Source organism: Zonotrichia albicollis, chromosome 22, assembly GCF_047830755.1.
Source record: "Zonotrichia albicollis isolate bZonAlb1 chromosome 22, bZonAlb1.hap1, whole genome shotgun sequence".
In the NCBI taxonomy this organism is placed as follows: Eukaryota; Metazoa; Chordata; class Aves; order Passeriformes; family Passerellidae; genus Zonotrichia; species Zonotrichia albicollis.
Window position 1 is genome coordinate 1,265,459 of NC_133840.1, and position 22,191 is coordinate 1,287,649.

At 47.0% G+C, this 22,191-nt stretch overlaps 2 protein-coding genes across 6 annotated transcripts in view; both read left to right on the forward strand.

The window, feature by feature from the left end:
• The first annotated feature begins 2,181 nt into the window (after positions 1–2,181).
• DDX52 (DExD-box helicase 52) lies at positions 2,182–8,070 on the forward strand. Its single transcript, XM_074556974.1, has 15 exons — positions 2,182–2,337; positions 2,474–2,690; positions 3,010–3,140; positions 3,324–3,509; positions 3,730–3,873; positions 4,642–4,753; positions 4,989–5,061; positions 5,134–5,337; positions 5,705–5,795; positions 5,979–6,101; positions 6,327–6,477; positions 6,680–6,755; positions 6,927–6,998; positions 7,114–7,206; positions 7,476–8,070. Exons 1-15 carry the CDS (start codon positions 2,251–2,253, stop codon positions 7,561–7,563), a joined length of 1,848 nt encoding a protein of 615 aa, XP_074413075.1. The 5' UTR covers positions 2,182–2,250; the 3' UTR covers positions 7,564–8,070.
• A 990-nt stretch (positions 8,071–9,060) lies between these two features.
• SYNRG (synergin gamma) overlaps positions 9,061–22,191 on the forward strand; it is a 33,674-nt gene continuing 20,543 nt past the window's right edge. The window contains exons 1-10 of one of the 5 annotated variants that reach the window (XM_074557037.1): positions 9,061–9,384; positions 12,821–12,861; positions 14,176–14,294; positions 15,414–15,544; positions 15,816–15,921; positions 16,176–16,287; positions 17,412–17,702; positions 18,404–18,631; positions 20,047–20,124; positions 20,829–21,025. In XM_074557037.1, the coding sequence (XP_074413138.1) occupies positions 9,314–9,384; positions 12,821–12,861; positions 14,176–14,294; positions 15,414–15,544; positions 15,816–15,921; positions 16,176–16,287; positions 17,412–17,702; positions 18,404–18,631; positions 20,047–20,124; positions 20,829–21,025 (1,374 nt within the window). In that variant the 5' untranslated portion in view covers positions 9,061–9,313. The remainder of the gene's footprint in view (positions 9,385–12,820; positions 12,862–14,175; positions 14,295–15,413; positions 15,545–15,815; positions 15,922–16,175; positions 16,288–17,411; positions 17,703–18,403; positions 18,632–20,046; positions 20,125–20,828; positions 21,026–22,191) is intronic. The other 4 variants (XM_074557036.1, XM_074557038.1, XM_074557040.1 and 1 more) reach the window with 4 other exon arrangements.

Here is a 22,191-nt window from a genome sequence, read left to right on the forward strand (position 1 = left end):
AAAAAACATTGCAAGGATTTCTTGAATAGGGGATCAAAGCTCCCACACTGCTGGAAACCATTTTTCGCTAAACAAGATGTGAGTAAAGGGGGGAAAAGTAAAAGTTTTTTGGTAGTGGTTGGGATTACAACACCCTTGGGAGGGACGGGGACGTGGGGTCAAGAAGTGGTGACCAGGTTAGCAACACAGGGAACAGGAGGGCAGCACAAAGGAACAGAAAGTGGAAATGGACAGCTGAATGAGGAGGCATGTTTCTGTGCTGCAAGAGAATGGATGCTACATCAATTCATACTGAGAGCTGAGGGCTGGGGGCCTGCTAATGGATGGGGCACACAGCAGGGGCCAGAGGTCAGCAGTGTGCTCAGCCGGGCTAATTGACTCTCGTGGGCATGCAGGGAGGGTGATGGAGCACAGGGCACACTGTCCTGCATCCCTGCCACACAAACTGACCCTCAGGGGCATGCAGGGAGGGTGATGGAGCACAGGGCACGCTGTCCTGTGTCCCTGCCACACAAACTGACCCTCACGGGCATGCAGGGATGGTGATGGAGCGCAGGGCACACTGTCCTGCACCCCTGCCACACAAACTGACCCTCAGGGGCATGCAGGGAAGGTGATGGAGCACAGGGCACACTGTCCTGTGTCCCTGCCACACACCTGTGGGACAGACGGACACACATGTGTCTGAGTCTGTGACTGTTCACCACAAAGCACAAGGACTTGTGTCTTCGTGGTCTGTTCACTTGTGTATGACAGGGAAAAGGTACACCAACATTTGGGTCCTCATCATTTCGTGTTGTTTTCTCTGGCACTGTTGAAATATTTTTACCTCTTTTTACAAGGCCAACAGATGCTGGATTTCTGCAGGAGCCCACGGCTGCAGGGACTCGGACCTGGCTGTGCACGTGGTGGAATAAATGCACTCAGGTGATCTGCTTTGCCATCTGATGGCATTTTATTTGAGCTCCATGCCTGGGGCACAGCCCAGTGACTGCCCAGGGCTCTCTGCCCTGGGAAGCTCCTCACCCCCACACAGAAGGATTTCCCAGCTGACCCATGAGGAGAATATTCCATTTCCTCACTCCTGGATCTGCCAGCAGCATCCCTTGGTGAGTGATGGATACTGGAGATGATTTATGGTTCTTTGTTACACAAATGCCTCCACATTCTTGCCCATCCTCTCGCAGCAACCAGCAGAGAGCAGGAGCCTCGGCCTGGGAACTGCACCCAGGATGCAGAGCTGGCTCTTTATTCACTGGAAATGCACAGCTGGGGACACAAGAAAGGGAAATGTCACCGCTGTGGGGCTCTGCACCCAGGCCCCTGGCTCTGCTTCCACCCGTTTGCTGGGAAGTTAAAGGTCTGGCAAAGAAAGTGGATATAAATCAGGCAGAGAAGGGCAGAGGGGAGGATCAGGTTTACCCAATTTTTCATCTCAAGCTTTGTTATTAAAGTAGTGAATGTTCCAGAAGGAACAGCCTATATGTCTCAGAGCTCTTGGATTTCAGCAACATAAACCTTTAGCCCTCAAGACTTTTATTACAATAAATAATTTCTGTTGCTGCTAATTAAATTTCTGTTTGTTTTCCTTCATGAACAACCAGGAAAAAAAATCTGTATTCTTTGATCTGATAGAGAGCACTAGATTTACCTGCATTATTGGACCTCACAGCTTATCATAATGAATAAATCCATTAATTAAATAAATTCTGATCTTAATCTGGGCAAACTTTCTTGAATGCCCTGAGGTGCTCAGCCAGTTGCCAGGTTGCTCCTGCCACAGCCTCAAGCATTTCTTTCCTCGGGCACCTTGCGAGGCAGGATTGTATAAATCAAGGATTAGCCAAGTGGGTGTGCACGGGGCAGCACCCGCACCATCCTCTGCTCCCTGTCGGGCTCCAGGCGGGGCCGGACGGGGCCACGCGGAGGCACCGGGGGAAGGAATTCTCCCTCTCCAGTCCTGTTCTGTCGCGACAGCATTCCTATTTGCGCACAGGAAAAGGAGCCCTCCCTCGCCAGCCCCGTGCTGTCGCGATAGCCGTTCCCATCTGCGCTCAGGGGAAGGAACCCTCCCTTGTCCCCCCCGCGCTGTCGCGATAGTTCTCCCATGTCGCCGGGCCTAGCGAAGCCTGCCCGCGCCGTTGCCGTTGCCATGGTAACGGGCCGCCATGCCGCCGGAGCGGTTGCCATGGCAGCGGCCGGAAGTGCTCCCGTTTCCTGCGGCGCGGGGGCTGCCGGGAGCGGGGCAGCATGGAGACCCACGAGCTGTTCCGCCGCCTCGGAGCCGGCGCTCGCTTCGACGTGCGGCGCTTCGGGCTCGACGCGCGGCGCTTCGGGGTGCGGGGCCACCGAGGGGAGCGCTCGGGAAGCGGCCCGTGCGCGGGGCAGGCTCCGGAGCCCCGTCCCCACCGGGCGCGGCGCTGAGGAGCGGGGCCCGGCCATGGCGTCTCACCGTTCTCCTGTTCTCCCGCAGGTGGTTAAAGGGAACCGCGGCAGCGTCTCGCTGGAGAACCTCGACTTCTTCGGGAGCAAGGAGGGAGAGCCTCAGGGAGCTGCCGGGGAGGGCAGGGGACTCGCAGGGGCTGAAGAGGAGGTGAAGCAGCAGAACGATGGAGCAGGGAAGAACGATGGAAAGAGGAAAAGAACGGCAGAAAGTAGTGAAGGGAAAAGAAAAAAGAAAAAGGCTCGAGGTATCTGTACACACACACACACACACGCACACACACGTGTATCCCTGGCAGAACCATCAGGGAATCCTAGAATGGGTTGGGGTGGAAGGGACCTTGAAGCCCATCCATTTCTGGGTTCCTTGGCTGGCCTGGCTCAGAGCTGATCTCACAACTGGGCCAAGATTCAGTGCTGGGAGCTGGGGATGTGGTTGCCATCCTTCTGGAATCTGCATTAGTTTTATTGAGAATGAGAGAAAAAGGGCTCTGAGATTTCTTTGTCTCCAAGTAATGCCTGTCTGTATTTTACTAAAGGAAATTTCAATTTGTTTGCAACTTCCAGGAGCAGTATCAATGCCAGAGCTGTCAGAAAACAATGGAATAAAGTGGATGTCCTCTCTGGAAGCAAAAATTGAAGATGCAAAAGAGAAAAAGCCTACTGCAGAGAAGCTTGAACGCTTGAGGAGAGAAAAGGTGGGACCAGGGGATTCTGGTGCAACAAGAGGTGCCTGCTGTTCTGTGGTGTTTGATCCAAAATTGGGGTTTATTTAGGGTGATTCCTCATTCAGGAGGATGGGGGAAAGAGGCAGGGGAGGAATCCATAGGTGGTGAATTTTGGGGTGCAAATTAAAAAGGAGTTTGTCTTTTGCCTTGCAGATCAATCGCTTCAGGCACCAGCACAGGATCAGCATCCAGGGAACAGATCTCCCTGACCCCATTGCCACCTTTGAGCAGCTTCAGGAGGAGTACAAAGTGCACCCTAAGATCCTGGAGAATATCCAGGCTGCAGGCTTCCACGTCCCCACAGCCATCCAGATGCAGGCAATCCCTGTCATGCTGCACGTGAGTCCTCTGGGTGTCAGCGGTCCCACAGACCCTGGGCTGGGGCTGCCTTATGTGTATCACAGCTGGATCAGCTTCATCCAGACTGAGAGCTTGGCTTTTTCAGTTTGCCTGAGGTATCTTGGGTCAGTTTGCAGCATTGATGTTTGTGGGAATGGAATTTTTACTATTTTTTTCTTTTTTCCCTTGCTGAAATATAAGTTTGCTTTTTTTCTTACAGGGTCGGGAGCTTCTGGCTTCAGCTCCCACAGGGTCTGGGAAAACACTGGCATTTTGTATCCCTCTCTTAACACATCTGAAACAGCCCAGGAACAAAGGATTCAGGGCTCTGATCATATCTCCCACCCGAGAACTTGCCAGCCAGGTGTGTGCTGAGGGGTCTCACCCTGATGGGCTGCAGTGTTGTCACTCTGCATCAGCAAAACAGCAGCTCAGTAAATATTTTTTTCCTTTATTGCCCTCACATATCAGAGAAAGCTAATTTAAATGTTTCTTTCAAGTCTTTTGACTTCTGTGGAGTAGGTACATATCTATTATCTGGGTCTAATCTCAGTGATTAGATTAGGGGCTCAAGATTCTTTGATCATATTTTAAACTGCCCCATGCTCAGGTGCTCTTAAAGCCTCCTTTCCTACTTGAGATTGCTCTGAGAGATTTATCTGTTTGTCCCAAACTTGGAATTTCAAGGGATAACTTTATAACAAAGCTGTGTTGATAAATTATATAAAAATGCCACCTTTGTGCAGTTTTTATTCATCTGAAAGAGGGAGCCACATGTGGTAGTGATGTGAATAATGCCTGTTAGAGAGCTGCATTTTATTATGGTAAGGAAAACAGAGAGTTTTCTCTTAACTCTGAAATCAGGGTGAGGTTTGGAGCTCTAGGTTCAGGATTAGGGTGCCCAGAGCAGCTGTGGCTGCCCCTGGGTCCCTGGCAGTGCCCAGGCCAGGCTGGAAGGGGCTGGGAGCACCTGGGACAGTGGGAGGTGTCCCTGCCATGGCAGGGGGAACTGCATGAGCTTCAATGTCCCTTCCAACCCAAAGCATTCCATGACTCCACGATGGGCAGCAGATTTGTGGTTGGAAAAGCTCATCAGCTCAGTTTGGGAACCCAATCTCTGCTGCCTTTGCAGACCCACCGGGAGCTGGTGAAGCTGGCAGAGGGCACAGGCTTCAGAATCCACATGATCCACAAGGCAGCTGAGGCAGCCAAGAAGTTTGGGCCCAAGTCTTCCAAGAAATTTGGTAACTCTTCTAATGACTGAAGTGCTTCTAAAAATTAAAAATTGTCACTGACCTTTCTCTTTGGGCTGTGTGGTTTTAAAGAGGTGGTTAAAAAGTGGCAGGGAGGAAAAGGCAAGTGAGAGGACATGGACTCTGCTAAACTGTACCTCTGGCACATTGGGTTGGATCTGGTGCTCTGTTTGTTTGGTTTAATTTGTGTCTTTTTTTTGACATTTTGCTTCTTTTTTTTTAATAGATATACTGGTTACTACTCCCAACAGACTCATTTATCTGCTGAAAGAAGATCCTCCAGCCATAGACCTGAGCAGGTAGGAGAGTGTTTGCAGTGTGCTTTGGCACTCAGGAGAGGCTCTCCTGAAAACCAAACCTCTTGTTCCTAGCGTGGAGTGGCTGGTGGTGGATGAGTCAGACAAGCTGTTTGAGGATGGCAAGTCAGGATTCAGGGAGCAGCTGGGCACAATCTTCCTGGCATGCACCTCCCACCTGGCCAGGAGGGCCCTGTTCAGCGCCACCTTTGCCCACGACGTGGAGGAGTGGTGTAAGCTCAACCTGGACAACCTGGTGCTGGTGTCTGTTGGGGCAAGGTAGGTGTTGTCTGCTTCTTTTTCTAAAAAAGTTTCATGGGAAATTGTTTTCTCTGCATCATCAGCCTGCTTGGTTTTGTGGCTGCTCTTAGTCAGCACTGCAGGTTGTTTGTCTCAGAGAAAATTGTGTAGGCACTGAGATATTTCTCTTGTGTTGAATAAAGTGTTCTTTTCCTTTGCCAGTTACTTTATCATCAAATAAACATCAGTCTTAGGAGCATGCACTGCTTTTGTTGTGCAGTTTTTCTCATCCACCAAGTTATATTTTTATGGGGGTTATAGATACGACATATATTTATTAATATATAAGTTTTTGTGAATGTATATAAAAAATACTTATGTGTTTCTATTGGATTTCTGGTTTCAGAAACTCTGCAGCAGAGACAGTAGAACAAGAGCTGCTGTTTGTTGGATCTGAGACAGGAAAGCTAACAGCAATGAGAGAGCTTGTTAAAAAGGTATTTTGGAGAGACTGAGCATCTTCCTCTTCCTCAAGTGAGCTGTGGTCTGTCAGAGACTCCCAATTTCCCAGCTCAAACACTTCTCTGTGACACATGTTAAACCATTGCCCAGATCTGCTGTGTCTCAGTTTCTGCAAAGAAGAGGATTTTGGAACCTGAGATAAACTTACTCTTTTGCAGGGTTTTGCTCCTCCAGTCCTTGTTTTTGTACAGTCTATTGAGAGGGCTAAAGAGCTTTTCCATGAGCTGATTTATGAAGGCATCAATGTGGATGTCATCCATGCAGACAAGACTCAGCAACAGGTAGGAGGATTTTATTTCTTTTCAAGAAATAATTTAGAAAGAAAGGTGAAAGCAAGAGTGTTGGAATGTAATTCCAGGTAACCATAGCAGCAAACTCCTGCACGTTTTTGTTCAGAGGTTTAGTTTTATCCCTTAACATCGTGACAACTTTAAGGAAACAAGTTCACCTTTTTTCTCAATTACTATTGGAACTGTTTCCAATTTTCTTTTCTGTTCTTTTCCTAGAGAGACAAAGTAGTGCAGAGTTTCAGAGCTGGGAAGATCTGGGTGCTCATCTGCTCTGCGTTACTGGCTCGAGGGATGGACTTCAAAGGTGTGAACATGGTCATCAATTATGATTTGCCAACCAGTGCAGTGGAATACATCCACAGGATAGGTGAGGCACGGCTCACAAATCACCTCATTTTCCCCATTTCTCAGGTCTTTAATGTAGATGCTCTTGTTTTTGTCAGCACTCTGTGAACCTTATTTAGATTTTTCAGACATAGCTGTGCTGGGGAGGAGGCTGGGGCTGTGAGGAGGAAGAAAAGGAGATGTCTGAAGTAAAATCTCTACTCTGCAAAATGTGTGCTTGGCAGGTCGTACTGGAAGAGCAGGACACAGAGGAAAGGCAGTCACTTTCTTCACAGAAGATGACAAACCTTTATTACGCAGGTAATATGTCTGGATTAATAATGTCTTTATTTCTTGCTTTAAAAAAAAATCACCACAAAACAAAAGACCAACAACAAACCAGCCAATTTGTTTGGTTTGCTGTTTTCCACAAAAAGTCTTTATCACTTGTCCAAGCACTGGAGTTGATCTCTTCCCTCCTCTCCTTTCCAGCATTGCCAACGTGATCCAGCGAGCTGGCTGTCCTGTGCCAGAATACATAAAACATTTGCCCAAACTGCAGAGGTATGTTCATTTCAGCACTTAACCAGTCTTTTAATCAGTGCTTTTTAATGACTTATGGAAGTTTCTAGAACTAGAAACCCTAGTAATTTCATCTTTCTTCGCTAAATATTCTCAGCAAACAAAAGAAGAAATTCATTAAGAAACCTTTGACAAGAGAATCCATTTGTACCACCCCAAAGTGCTTCTTGAAAAAAGACAAAAGAAAAATGTAAGTAGCTTTTGCTGAAGAGGAGGTAGGAGTTGCTTTTTGTCAAGAAGCAGCCCAGAAAATTTAAGCAAAGAAATAGATAACTTGTTTGGATGAACCACCCAGTCATAATGATTTTAGTGATGAATTTTAGTGTCAGAATCTGTCTGCTGGAGCTTGGATTAATGACAACATTTTGCCTTGTGTGGTGCCATGTGTCAGGTGACAGCAGCCTGAATTTAAACCACTGGTTACGCTCAGGTGTCTGATCTCAGATGTGTTTCTTGTAGGAAAACCACAAAGGAAAATACTAAGGGAAAGAAGAAAGGTAAAGAAGACAAAAATGGCAGTAAATTACAGACTGTTGCAGAAAGCTGAATTCAGGCTGATGAGCTGGGGCTGACACCTCTGTCTGTGCTGGAACAGAAGAATGAAGATGGCAGCGATGGTGAAGGGAGAAGAACATTTCTCATGTTTCCTTTGGGGTGAGAGTGGAGATTTACCATGCTAGAAAGTCTCTGCTGCAATGCCAGAAGAGAATTCCTGGATGCTTCTCATAGAAGCTGGAGCATGTGCTCGTGCAGTGAATGCTGTGTATTTCTGAGAGTAGTTCAAAACCAGCAGCAGTTTGTGTTACTTTCACCCAGTTTTGTACTGCTCCTTGAAAATATTGTCTGTGTTCAGATCACCCCTAATACATTTTTAGACACTTCCAGGAGATTCAGAGACAAAAACCCCACAATGTTTACCATTAGGTTTGATAAATGCAACTGTCAGAGACTTCCCTGGACACTTCAAAAAAGCCAAAACAAACCCACTTGTATGTGAAAGTAAAGCCTTGCTCTTCCTACTGTTTTTCTTCTACAAAATTATTTTGAAATAAACTAATATTGACTAAACTAATACATGCCATTAATTTTGTATGGTTTTATAACTGAGCCTGAACCTAGAATAAACAAGGTCATAAAATGCTAATTCAGAGACCTGTGTGTTTGTGCAGCCTCAGTGGAACAAGTCTGCAGGCAAAAAAGGCCCAGCTCTGTGCATTTTCCCTTTCTTCATCTGCCCAGCATGTTCTCAGCCCACCCTGCTTTTGTCATCAGAATTCCAGTCAGGCAGGAATGGCTTCTTTGCAACTGCGATACTTTCAGGAAGAATTTCTGGACAGGATTGTCTTGGTTTAATCTGGTTTGGATGGGGCAGGCCCAGCCCCCTGTGGCAGGGCCCCAGCACCCTCACAGGGAGGAATTTATTCCCAATATCCATCTGACCCTCCCTCTGTCGCTGTGAATCCATTGCCCCTTGTCCTGTCACTTTCAGGCTCTTGTCGCACGTCCCCAGGTGACCCCTGAGGGAGGTCGGGCGGAAAGGCGACACTTTATTTTCCTTTTTTACGGAAAAGCGGTGGTTTGGATGCTGGAAACCAGCGTTCCCCGGGGAGGCCGGGGCCACTCATCCCATCCAGGCCGTTCCCAGGGGCATGTGGGGCTGAAGAACCGAGGGGATGTGGGAGTGAGGAGCCAAAGAATTGTGGGGCTGTGAAACTGAGAACCCACGGGGCTTTGGGTCGGTGGAGCAGGAGAATCGAGGGGGCTGTGGGACGGAGGAATGGAGCTGGGCTGTGGAACCGAGGGGCTGTGGGCTTGTAGGGCTGTGAAACCGAGGGGATGTGGGGCTGTGGAACGAGGGGATGTAGGGCTATGGTTCTCTGAGGCTGAGACAGAGGAGCTGTGGGGCTGTGCATCTGTGGGGCTGTGGAACGGAAGAACCGAGAGGCCGTGCCTCTGTGGAACGGAAGAACCGAGAGACCGTGGCTCTGTGTAACGGAGGAACCGAGGGGCCGTGGCTTTGTGGAACGGAAGAACCGAGGGGCCGTGGCTCTGTAGAGCTGCGGCTCTGTGGAACGGCGGAACCGAGGGGCTGTGATTCTCTTGCTCTGTGGGACGGAGGAACCGAGGAGCCGTGGCTCTGTGGCTCTGTGGACCAGAGGAACCGAGGGGCTGTGATTCTCTGAGGCTGTGCACCGGAGGAACCGAGGAGCGGCGGGGCCGGGGGCGGTGCCTGCCCGGGCCGGCCCCGGAAGCCGCCGCCGCCGCTCCGCTGACAGACGGCGGGGCCGAGCGCGAAGATGGCGCTGCGGCCCGGGCCCGGCGCGGGGGGCGCCGGCGGGGCGGGCGGCGGAGCGGCCGGGGCCGCCAGGTCGGTGTCACCGGGAGCAGCGGGCGAGGGGCTGCGGAGAGGGAGCGGACAAAGAGGGGAGGGCGGTGATGGGGAATGAAGGGGACGCGGGGAGGGGCGGACGGAGATGGGGGCGATGGTCGGGCTGGGGTGGCGGCTCGGAGGGCAGGTGGGATGTCTGGGCCCAGGTGGGCTGTGCGGGGTTTCTGGCTGGCCCCTGGGGGTCCCAGGCAGGGTCTGTGGGGTCTCAGGTGTGGCACATCCTGGGTGGGGTGTGGGGCTCGCAGGTGTGGTACAGGGGGTCTCAGGTGAGGTTCGTGGGATGTTGGGTGGGGGTCCCAGGTGGGCTTCGTGGGTTGTCAAGTGGGCTTTGTGGGGTCCTGGGTGGGGTGTGTGGGTCTCAGGTGTAGTACCTGTGATCCCGGATGGAACATCAGAGGCCCAGGCGGGATGAGGGGTCCTGGATGGGGAGGTGCCAGGTGTGTTGTTGGGAATGCAGCCACAGTAGCTCTGAGTTTTGCTGAGAATTATTCACATTTTGGGGCTCCTGATCTCCCCCATGTGTTCAGGCTTGGGCAGTTGTGCCCCCCTTGCTGTCAGGCTCTGCAGCTGCCATCTCAGGTATTGGGGTGGGAAGGATTTGGGGGTTCTGCCAGCCCTGCTTGGTGCCACCACAGTAAATGTTCTGTCACCGTGGGCTGTCTGTCTGTCTGTGTCCTCCTGGGACCCAGCCTCCCTGGGGACTTCCCTTTTCCCCTCCTTCTCACAAAGGGCACCTTGGCCACAGGAGGACTGAGTAATCCTGTCAGGAGGGAAAAAAAACCAGTGCTAAAAGAGATGTTGTGTTTATGGAGAGGTTGGAAAACTGGATTTCACCACCTTTGAACACTCTAGTAATGTGTTTTTTTCAATGTAGGTTCTTGTCTGCTATTTATCTCTTGTCCTACTTCCAGGGAAGCTGAGGAAATTTTGCATTTGACAATTAAGCTCTTTGAGTTGTCTTGGAAATCCGAATCCCATGGTTTTGTCAGTGTTATTGGGAGTGTTGTCATTGTTGTCAGTTTCAGAAATTGTTGTCAGTTTCAGAAATAAAGATTCTGAGAAATAAAAGGATTTACAAGTCACCATTGCCCATTGATAGTATTTTGGTTTCTTTGAGGACAAAGTCTGGAGGTAGAGGAAAAGTTCTGTTCTGTCTGTGTGGTTCTTTGCCTGATTTCACTTCAATTTTTGTGCATTTCTGCCATTCAAAAATACTCTGACAGTCTGTTGCATCGATGGGGTTGTACTGCTTGGGAATTAAGGGGTTTAAAAATCCACTTGTAGATGGGAAAGTGTTTTGTGTGGTTTGGAGCTGTTACAGTGAAGTCTCCATTCAGAAAAGAAGTTTTTGCTCTCCACTCCTGCGTTTTGGCTGAAGCTGTTGCTTAGTTGGTTTGGGGCTTGGTGGTTTTTTTAAGCTCCATATTTAAAATACGGATTTAGTAGGAATGTACAGATTTCTGGTGCTGCTTTCAGAGGTCTGTTGCAGGGTGATCACTTTGTTCCCTTCCCTTCATTGTGTTTGTGCAGCGTGCCCAGGGCGCGCTCACACAGCACCGTCACCAGAGCCAGCTGCTTTCTCTGATTGCTCTGGGCAATTCTGCAGCTCCAAAAAAGCACTTCACTCATCAGTCCCCATTGGTGAGGGGTTTGTGGCCGTGCCAGCGTGGCTGGTGCTGGCAGTTGCACACTGAATCCTGGAGTGAATTGTGGTGGATCTGAGCAGCACGTATGGGGCTGTGCTGCCAGAGCTTGCTTTGGACCAGCTCCTCTTCCCGTGCCCTCTAATCAGCTGAGGGGGTTTTGCTTGATTGTTTCTTTTTATTTTTTTCAGCAGGGACTTATAAATAAACCAGGAGCTCTGTGGAAAGGGATAAATATTTAATAGTTTGGCCTTTACTTGCTCCCAACAAGCAGTGGTACCTCCCGACGCTTGTTCTGTTTACGTTGCGTTTGTTGGTTTGGAGAATTCTTGTTGATCAGGTTCCCCAACAAAAAGGGAAGCATGACGCTTTGAACACTTCTGCATGCTTAGGAGATCTTCAGAAATTACATTTAATATTTCATCATTCTATTTGTTTTCGTGTTGATACTGTGTGCCAGGGAGTGGATTAAAATGACTGAGTTGAGTTAAACAGACCTTGGCTGTGGTGAGAACCAAGCCCTGCCCATGTTTGGGGCTGAGCTGTGTGAGGCTGCAGAGTTTTTGGAGGGAGAGCCCCAGAATGATGGGGTGGAGGATGGCAAGTCTGGAGCATTGGGAAGCACAGGTGTGTGATCGTTGTGGAAGGAGAAATCAGCACACAGTGCTCAGGGCTGGAGAAGAAGCTTCAGGATGATGAAGATCCTGAGTAGAGGATGAAGTGAAGAGCAAAGGGTTGTCTTGGTGACCGTTGACCTGCTGCCTGTACAGTGGAGAGGTGCAATTTGCTCCTGGATAAATGCATAATTTAAATTCCCTATTTTCTCCTAGTGCTCATATTACACAGCTCTTTTATATTTATAAAGCAGGTTGGCTTTCAGCACTTCCTGCAGCCGTTTCTGATGCCATTGTCTCTTGTACTCTTCGTCAGTTTCTTTTACATCCACGCTTGAAATTGAACATTGAATATCTATAAGTGTGTTTCCCTTCCACAGCACTTTGATGTAATAACTGCCTGGGACACTGAGTGAGGTTCTTGTTTGGGAAATTGCTGCTGACGTGGGTTTCTGCAAGTTGCTTGCAAATGAGAATTTTAAACTGGGTCCTTTTTTGCTGTTTGGCAGCTGTTTGAGAGTGAGGGCTAGCAATTTCCATTAGGATTTTAGTTGAAATTTTAATGGTTCTTCCTCTAGGTGCACTTGACCCTTGATATGTGAATGAGTGTTTTCTCCAAGGTTCTATTTTTGTTGTAATTAGATAAGTGAGAAAATAGAAACTCCATTATTTTGTGATGTTTCTAAAGGAGGCAGAAAGTGATGGGGTTTTGTGGATAGTTTATTTTTCTTCAGAAAAGCTGTTCCTAAGCAGCTGAGAATTGTTCTCTGGTGGTCCTGCTGAGTCAGATACTTCAAGAGGAGCTGTTTATTCATTGCATGCTTAGCCCACACAGCACACTGACCTGTTCCCGAGCTGTGTGGGTGCTGGAAGTCTCTTGTGGGTGATGTGGATGAGTCAAAGCCGTGCCAGGGCTGCTGGGAGGATCAGCTCTGTGTTTCCTGGCTCTGCACTGCCGGGGTGCTTTGGGATCCCGCTGAGGGATGGATAACCATTCCCTTGGATGGTGTTGTTTTCTGTGGGACCTGCAGGAGCAGCTGCAAGTGCTGACCAGAGGGTGGGAGGCTCCTGGTGGTGGTGCTGGTGTGGAAGTTGAGGTGGGTTTTCCATTTTCACTGAAGTGACAGAATTTCATGTACTCTTGTTTTCCTCCTGCAGCTTCATGTTTCCCGTTGCAGGCGGTTTGGGCCCCCCCCAAGGTACGTATCAGCTTCACATGCTGAGCACAAAGTTCTTGATTTTGTTTAGACAAACTAGACCTAAACCAGGTCTGCAGTGATGTTCAGAGGTGTGATTATTAGTTGAACTCCATGCCTGGGTTTTGCCCTTGAATTCAGCTCTCTCACTCCTCTGTTGGGAAAACCTGTGTATTGTTGAGGCAGCGTCACCAGAATGTGGATTAAAGGTCCAGGAAAGCTACATCTCCCTTTTTAACCTGAACTGGCCTTTTGGATTCTGCTGTTGTTTTGAGTGTGGTATTTCACCTCTCTCTGCTTCATCTCCCAGCTGTGTACACCCATGCTGTGTGGGTGTTGCAAGAGCTGGTAAATATTTACAAAGCACATCAAGACCCCGGGACAAGAGTCACAACCTGTGTGGAAAGTATTAATACAATGGGAGAGCCCCAGCCTTAAATTGCCTTTGTTCTCCTTCCTGATGCAGTGCTGTTTGTTTAATTAGGGGAAAATATGCAGAGAATTTATGGGGAGAATGGAGAGGTTTTTATTAAAATCCCAGGGACTGATTCATGGATTATTCCTGCCTGTGTCATGGCCTCCTGGAGTGTTTTTGCATAATTATCTCATGGTGTGCTGGTAGCAAGTGCATGTTAGTGTTTGTCTCCCAAGACAGCAAAATGTGAGGCAGGAAGATACTGAAATAAAACACGCTTGCTTTATTCAGTGAATTAACACATTCCAGCTTGGTTTGTCCAATTTTGTGCATGTTTAACTTTTACTGACAAGTATTGTTACCATTCTAACACGTGTAGTGGGCTAATTAACCTGAAGTGTGCTAATTAACCTACAGCAAATTATCGAGCCAGGTCAGAGTGTGAAGTTGCTTTGTGAAAGGTTGACTTTATTTCCCAAGATTTATTTTCAGAAGCTGCTGGTTTCAAGAGAAATGGGAATTGCCAGCACCAGTCACCCTGGTTAATTAAATCTTTTTAATTGGAAATGACCCTTCCAAAAATCATATGGGAAGAAACCCACAGAGAATCTTTAGGATGGTGGGATAATTCATCAGCTTAGTTACTGAAAAGCCCTGAAATATTTTTCCCTGTAGACTGACCAGTGTTTAAACTAAGAAAATTCTGTGGCTGCCTGCAGTGTAGCAAATGTTATTATTTTTATTTTTAAACCATCCAGCACAACTCAGAGTTTTTTACTTTCTTTTGCTGGTTTAGTAAACAAAAAAGAATAATTAAATGGGGGAGGCAGGGTTAGTGAAGGGGGGAAAAAAAAGCTTTTAACATTAACTGGGCACTTGGCTTGTTTACTGTTTCATTGCAGGGATGATTCCTATGCAACAGCAAGGGTTTCCAATGGTTCCTGTCATGCAGACCAACATGCCAGGGATGATGGGAATGAATTATGGCTCTCAGATGCCTCCTGGACCCATGGCCATGCAGGTGTGTGGGCTGGAACTGCAGGGCCCCAGGCTGGTTTGGGGGAAGGGGACACTGAAGCTCATCCAGTGCCACCCCTGCCATGGGCAGGGACACCTTCCACCATCCCAGGCTGCTCCAAGCTCCATCCAGCCTGGCCTTGGGCACTGCCAGGGATGGGGAGCCCACAGCCTCTCTGAGCCTGCCCTCCTTCAGGTTATGGCCTCTGTCCTATCGCTATCATTTTTCTTTTTCCTTAAAGTAACTTTGTCTTTAGTGCTGCTGTTGCTAATTGAGGAATAAGAATTAAATATGAGCAGATAATGCTGTATTTTCTCTCTTTTAATCTATTGTTTTCTTTTTAGCACCGTACGTGCTTATGTACAAATATCCACTTTGCTGAAATTTAATGTTTTTGCATGACTGTCTAACCAAATTGCTGTGTCACAAATGGAATTTATTGTTTTGCCATGTCCTTACACTCCCTTCCCTCCCCCATCTGCAATTTATTATGTTATTCTGGCAAAATTTATAGTAGGAAGATGTTTTTATGAGAGCTGGTCTAAAAATAATAAACAACTTTTGTTCTCTTCCTACGTGTTCTGAGACCAAATGCAAAATGAATGGTAAGAAAAGTAAATTATTTTCTATCTCCTTCTATATTAGGCAGCTTTGCTGCTCTAAATGTCCCAGAATATATTTCTCAGCAAATGCTTCTGATACGGTTTATTCAGACAAGGTTCCTCTTGGCTGTTATCATATATTGTCTGGGAAATGCCTAGACCACGTTTTCCAGCATCTGTGCTTGGTAGGAGGGAGTATAAAAATATTATGAAATCCCTTAGAATAGGAACCAGAAATCCCCAGAAAACCCTTACTGAACAGTGTAGGATGGCTGTAACCTTCCTGCTCCTGGGACAGGTTGGATTTGCAGAGCAGATTTTTGCCAGCTTTCCCAAAAGCTGCGAGTTTGAGTGCTTGTGGAGAGGAAGAGTGCCATCTACTGAGGGCACTGCTCCTGCAGCACTCCCCGACTCTGCTGCTTTGCTGCCACTGCCAGTGGTTTGGCTTTTTCTATGGGAAAACAGAATACACTGGAGCAGAAAGCAGTGCCCTGGAGCTGTGTGCTGTGCTTGTTTGCAGGGTGGCATGGCCCTGGGGCCCATGCCAGCAGCTGGAATGCCCTACATGGGACAGGCCTCGTTCCTGGGAATGCGCCCCGCCGGCCCCCAGTACGGCCCCGACATGCAGAAGCAGTTTGCAGAGGAGCAGCAGTAAGTGACACCTCCCTGGCTCTTGGGCAGTCCTTCTGGCAGGGGACATGTGCATTCTCTGCAGCAGCAGTGTGGGGGGCTGTAGGATATTGCTGGATATTCCATTGTCTGTGAAGTTTGTGGTGCTTGCAGGAGTGTGTGCACCAAACCACCTGAATCTGAGACAGTAGAAATGGAGAAATCAAGCACAAACCTGATGTGAAAAGTCTCATAAAAATTATTTTTATATATTTAATTAAAAAAAAAAAAATTAAAAATAATTCTCCCTCAGGAAGAGGTTTGAGCACCAGCAGAAGTTCTTAGAGGAAGAAAGAAAACGGCGGCAGTTTGAAGAGCAGAAACAAAAGCTGAGACTTCTGAGCAGTGTGAAACCCAAGGTATGGCCTGATAATGTTTCTTTCTTCAGGGTTTTTTTTTTTAATAGCATTTAATGGGAGGGTCTCTTTCAACAAGCAAATCAGTGGGAATTGCATGAGATGCCAGATTGTGCTTGAAAAGCCTCTGGAAGAGTCAGTCCTTTGCACACTGCCAGCAGCAGGCATTGCTGATTCTGGTACTGAAGAAGTGTGGGTATTGGAGGAAAACTGAGCTGTTCTGTCAATTCTTCAAAACTTTTTCTGTGCTCTTTCAGACAGGTGAAAAAAGCAGAGATGATGCTTTGGAAGCCATTAAAGGGAACCTAGATGGCTTTTCTAGAGACGCTAAAATGCACCCAACACCAGCAACACATCCAAAAAAGCCAGGTTTGTAATTTTCCTCATTTTCCAACTGAAAATAAAACTCCAGCATTTGAAATCCTCGGCAGGGGAACTAATTCCAACAAGTATTTTTATTTGGTGGTACAAAATGAGTGGATTAACAGTTTTGTAAAATTAAATGTCATTGTGGCAACTGTTTGCTAGGTCAGGGTATGAGGATGAAATATTGATAGATATGAACCTTTATTAAAAGACTTGAAATCTTTAACAGGAAGCCTCATGTGCTGTGCTAAATGTGAAACATCAAGGAAATTGATAAAGCGTTTGTTCTTTTCTAGTCAAAGCATTAATTAATGTTTTGCAGAGTGCTTTTGAAGATGAGAAGTGGTATTTAAGTGCTAAGAATGATCAAAACCATATATAAAGACTTGAGTGGAGTGTCACAACTGGCTGATGTGTTGTTGGGCATGGTCAAACCAAGCCTCTGTTCTCAGTAATTACACTGGCAACAATTGCTACTTAAGACTTTTTATGGTCTGTAGTGTAGTATTTTTAGTGTCTAGCCTGAAACAAAGCTTATCTAGGCCAGCTTTTTCTTGTATAAAATTTGTGTCTGTGCTCTGGATTCACTCCTTGGTAAGTTTGCAGTTACAGGTGGTCTCTGACAACTTCCCTCTGTCTGTAGATTTGCCTGTCCTTCACCAGTTCTGTTAAAATGGGTAACACTGGAAGGCATCAAGCAGAAAATTGTCTACATCAGCAGACATTTCTTTTGTACTTCATGATACATTGCTGAGTTTCTGTGAATAAAACATTCTTTTGAGGGAGAATGTCCCCCTGACAGACTCCATTGTGTCCAGTTTGAAATATTACCTCTGGATTTGTTTTAACCCTGTCTGCGTAAGACAGACAGAATACTTTCACAGCCAGTGTTAAGAAGCAGCTTTCAGTGTTCACATCCTAAATCCTGGGAGAGAAGATGAGTGGTTGGAAGGGGCTGCTCAGTTTTGCCTTGTGCCAGTGACACCCTTCACGTGTCAGCACACAGACTCCATGCTGCTCCTCCTCACCCATTTGCTGTGTATTCCCACTGTTTGCCCCTTTTCCACATTCCCACCCGTGACCCCTGTTCCTCATCACTTTGCCTTGTGTGTTCATTCCATTTGCAGATCATCCCACACCATCCCATTGTGCTGTATCTGTTTCCCATTCTGCTTTTCTCGATGATGAAGAATTTAGTGACTTTATGCAAGGGCCTGTTGAAACCCCCAAACTGGTGCCTCAGTCCACCTCTCAGCCTTTCCATCCTGCCACTGAGGCTGGGCAGCTGCTTTCAGAGAGGGCTGTGCTCCATCCTGTCCCTCCAGCCCAGGCTCCAGTGCTATCCACCCTGCATGGTACAGCTGGGCAGGTTCCTTATTTTCCTACCTCTGCATCTCCATCCAATACCCATAAAACAGGTAACTCTAAAGTATCTTCTTTTACATGTCACCCTCTGAGCTACACAAAGTCTTTACTTAATTTGTTGGGTTTTTTTTTTCAGTCTGGCTGGAATAATAATTTAGGCAATTAAGCAGAAACCTGCTGGTCCATGGGAAAAGATGATTTAAGTTCCCTTCTTGCTTCCCTTAGAACTGCCTGTAAAAGCAAGTCATGTATGGATCCAAGTATTGCTAAATATACACATGCCTGGTTTTAGGTGAATTAAATCTTGTGTTTAACATGATCCTAAATCTGTGGGGTAGAAAAAGTCACAGCTGAGATGGTGGTATATGAAATAATGATTATGCTGCTGTGGAGCACTTGTGTACTTCCTCCCTTGGAGGCTGAAGGGATGTTGCTGAGATGAACATGAATTTTGGAGATGTAAGTAGACACTGGGCACTTGTGCTCCTGATGCCTGGATGATTACACAACAATAATCCTAACATAGGAAATAGCTTTGTGTCTTCCTCCTCTTACTTGTTTTTTGCTTGTTGAGTTTGTTGTGTTTGTGGTAAATGAAGGGCAGAACCAGGCTCTGAAAGGTCCAGAGAGGGTGGTGCTGTTGGTGTGAGCTGGGGCTGATCATCTCCAACTCATCAGTGGTACCAAAAGTGTGGAAGTGCAGTCTGGGCAGATCATAACAAAGTATAAATAATTCCTCCTGCTGTTTATTCAGGCTCTTCCTTGGAGGAGAAAGCCTTAGCTAATGGCTCAGATGAATCTGAACAAGAGCAAACCAAAGTTAAAACGTCCGAAGTTGGGCACAAAGCCTCGGCTGCAAGCCAAGCCCATCCCAGTCCCACCAGCAGTGACTGGGATGTTGTAGGTGGACATGAAAGTGGTCCCAGTGCTGCTGCAGAGGTGCACAAGGCTTCAGAACAAAACAGAGCAGTTGAAGAGTGTGGTGAGCAATGAAAACATTTGACAGAATTTCAATCTAATGAGATGCTGCTTGGTGCTAACGCTCTGTTCACTAATTCCAAGGCCAACCCTGTAATTTTGCTCTGAACGCCTGCTTGAATAATATGTCAGTGGCTCCTGCTCCTTGCTCAAGGTGTAACTGCTATGATTTTGCTCTGAACTTTCTCCATGTGAATTTATTGTTGTAATCACCTTTAACGTGTTTGTTTAATCAGGTTCGCTGTTTTAAAATATTCTATCCTGTCTTGGGGAAAAGAAGTTGTGCTGTCTGAAGATATTTTAAAAAAACTGTTCAGGGAAACTTACCACGAAAGATGGTCAATGCCATGGTGGGTTTTAATCTTTTAACCTTGAGGGGATAAAATCTTTCCAGGTTAAAAGTTAGCTAGTTAATACTTGTTTCTCAAGTATTTGCTGCTCATACACATTATGTGTAAAACCACCTGAATATTCAAAAGATGGTCTAGAGGAAATCTTAAAACAAGGCTTTGTTCCAGTCTGGATTTTGTTAAAACTGTTGACTGAGTATGGAAGGGGGGTTAAAACTGAAAATTAACTAGATCTGAGGAAGTGGCAAATTTATTTTACTTGGTTGATGAAATGAAAGGAATTGCTTGTACAAGAATGTGCTTGGGGTTGTGGGATAATTAGAAATTAGACTGCAGTCAAGAGGGAATCCAAGTGGAAGATGAGATGCAAGAGTACTGAGAAAGACAATGAAATCTGAAGTGATGCTGAATTTGGTCAGAGCTCCATCCAAGATGAGCATAAAATCTGCTGAGGGAGACTGAGGGGAAGAGCCCCTTAGTGGAGAAGGGAATAACCAATTTTTGGGGGGTGAAGTGTGGCAGGTGATGTTACTGTAGGAGTGAAGGTGGCTGTGGTGTCCCCTGGAGCTGCAGACTGGGAGCAGTGGATACAGGTTTGTGCATGTGGGATATGATCTTGCTGAGGTGCAGTCCCTGGGCTGTTTGTGCATTTCCCAGGGGAGGATGTTCTGGGGGAACATTGAGGGGTTTATGGTAGGTATGGATTTATTTATTCCACAAATACCCCTAATAGCAGGGAGCTGATGGGAAGCTGAATTTGTTCTGACAGAACTGCTGTGAAACTTGAAGACAGTGAGACTTTAGGTTCTGTGCATCTGCATTTTAGAGGGAGGCACATGAGGAGCTCCTTATTTCATTACATATATAACTATAATCTATTACTGCCACGTCATTCTAGTTATTATTCCATATTCCTGCAGTATCTGTTTTTCCTCTGAGCACAGTGATTCCTGTCTGAAATCTTTGCCTGAAATGCTCAATGATGCTGACCAGCTGTGGTGTAGCCTCTAAGATCACTGTGCTCTGTGTCCTAACACAGCTGTTTTTCTTCCTGAATGGAATGCTTTAGGAGTTGGAGTGTTCCCTCCCCAGGACCCCATCCAGCAAATGATGCCTCCCTGGATTTACAACGACAGCTTGGTCCCAGGTAAAGCATGCAGGGGCATTTGGCCAGGTGGGCAGTGCAAGGTGTGGGTGTACCTGTGCTTGCATGGCCACTTATTGATCAAAGCTTTATTCCCTCATCAATAGAATCCTGAATCTTTGATATGTTACATATTTATGGTGTCTTATCTGCATTTGAAGAAACAGGGGTTTTATTGGAGCATGTTAACAAATTCTAGATTAAACATTTATGGCAGCAGCTTATCCCAGCAGAGGATGCATTGCTGATAATGCTGCTTTCATGGGTATTCTGGTTTTTGGCATGTCTTGTAATTAGGCAGGCTCATTTCTGAAGGCTATTTGTCTTCTATGTGTAAATAACACAGTGAATAGGAAATGAATCGCTGTAGTAAATATTGATTACACTGAGGTTTAAGTACATAAGGCTCTTAGAACTATCTTTTTATATGGCTTATCCTGCAATTTCATTAAAGAAATGTGGTTTGAAATGCAGCACTAAGTGTATTTGATATAAAATATTTCTCAGCTTGAGTTAAACTTGTCTGTAAAGACCATCCAATAACACATTTAGATGAAACATGGTGATAGAATACAGTGCCAGAATGCTCTTGCCTTACCTTACACTGAGTGCTCCTGATTTGATATCATGAGTTTGAGACAACATAAAAAGCAATAATGTTTGAAAAGAGCAGTTGTCACTGTCTAACACTGCCTCCCTCACAACAGAGCTGTATAAGAAAATCTTAGAAACCACTCTGACTCCTGCTGGGATCGACACAGCCAAGCTCTACCCCATCCTGATGTCCTCAGGACTGCCCAGGGAGACCCTGGGGCAGATCTGGGCCTTGGCCAACCGCACCACGCCCGGGAAGCTCACCAAGGAGGAGCTCTACTGTGTGCTGGCCATGATAGCAGTGACCCAGGTATGCTCTGTGACAGCAGTGACCCAGGTGTGCTCTGTGACAGCAGTGACACAGGTGTGCTCTGTGATAGCAGTGACACAGGTATGCTGTGTGATAGCAGTGACACAGGTGTGCTCTGTGATAGCAGTGACACAGGTGTGCTCTGTGACAGCAGTGACACAGGTGTGCTCTGTGACAGCAGTGACACAGGTGTGCTCTGTGATAGCAGTGACACAGGTGTGCTCTGTGATGGCAGTGACACAGGTATGATCTGTGATAGCAGTGACACAGGTGTGCTCTGTGATGGCAGTGACACAGGTGTGCTCTGTGACAGCAGTGACACAGGTGTGCTCTGTGACGGCAGTGACACAGGTATGCTCTGTGACAGCAGTGACACAGGTATGCTCTGTGACGGCAGTGACACAGGTATGTTCTGTGACAGCAGTGACACAGGTGTGCTCTGTGACAGCAGTGACACAGGTATGTTCTGTGACAGCAGTGACACAGGTGTGCTCTGTGACAGCAGTGACACAGGTGTGCTCTGTGACAGCAGTGACACAGGTATGCTCTGTGATAGCAGTGACACAGGTGTGCTCTGTGATGGCAGTGACACAGGTGTGCTCTGTGATAGTGACCCAGGTGTGCTCTGTGACGGCAGTGACCCAGGTGTGCTCTGTGATAGCAGTGACACAGGTATGATCTGTGACAGCAGTGACACAGGTATGCTCTGTGACAGCAGTGACCCAGATATGCTGTGTGACAGCAGTGACCCAGGTATGCTCTGTGACAGCAGTGACACAGGTGTGCTCTGTGATAGCAGTGACACAGGTATGCTCTGTGACAGCAGTGACACAGGTATGATCTGTGATAGCAGTGACACAGGTATGCTGTGTTACAGCAGTGACACAGGTGTGCTCTGTGATAGCAGTGACACAGGTGTGCTCTGTGACAGCAGTGACACAGGTGTGCTCTCACCTGAGCCCCTGAGCTGAGGGCCAGGCACTGCACACCTCCTGTAAAAATGCTCCTGTTCAAGTGCAGCAGAGAAACTGCCATTGTCATTTCAGTGGGGTTGTAATCTTATCAATTTCATCACTTATATTTCAGTTAGTCTTTCCTTTAGTGTCAACTGAAGTTCTTAGATATAGTTACAAAACAGATATAGTTACAAAATATACATATTACAT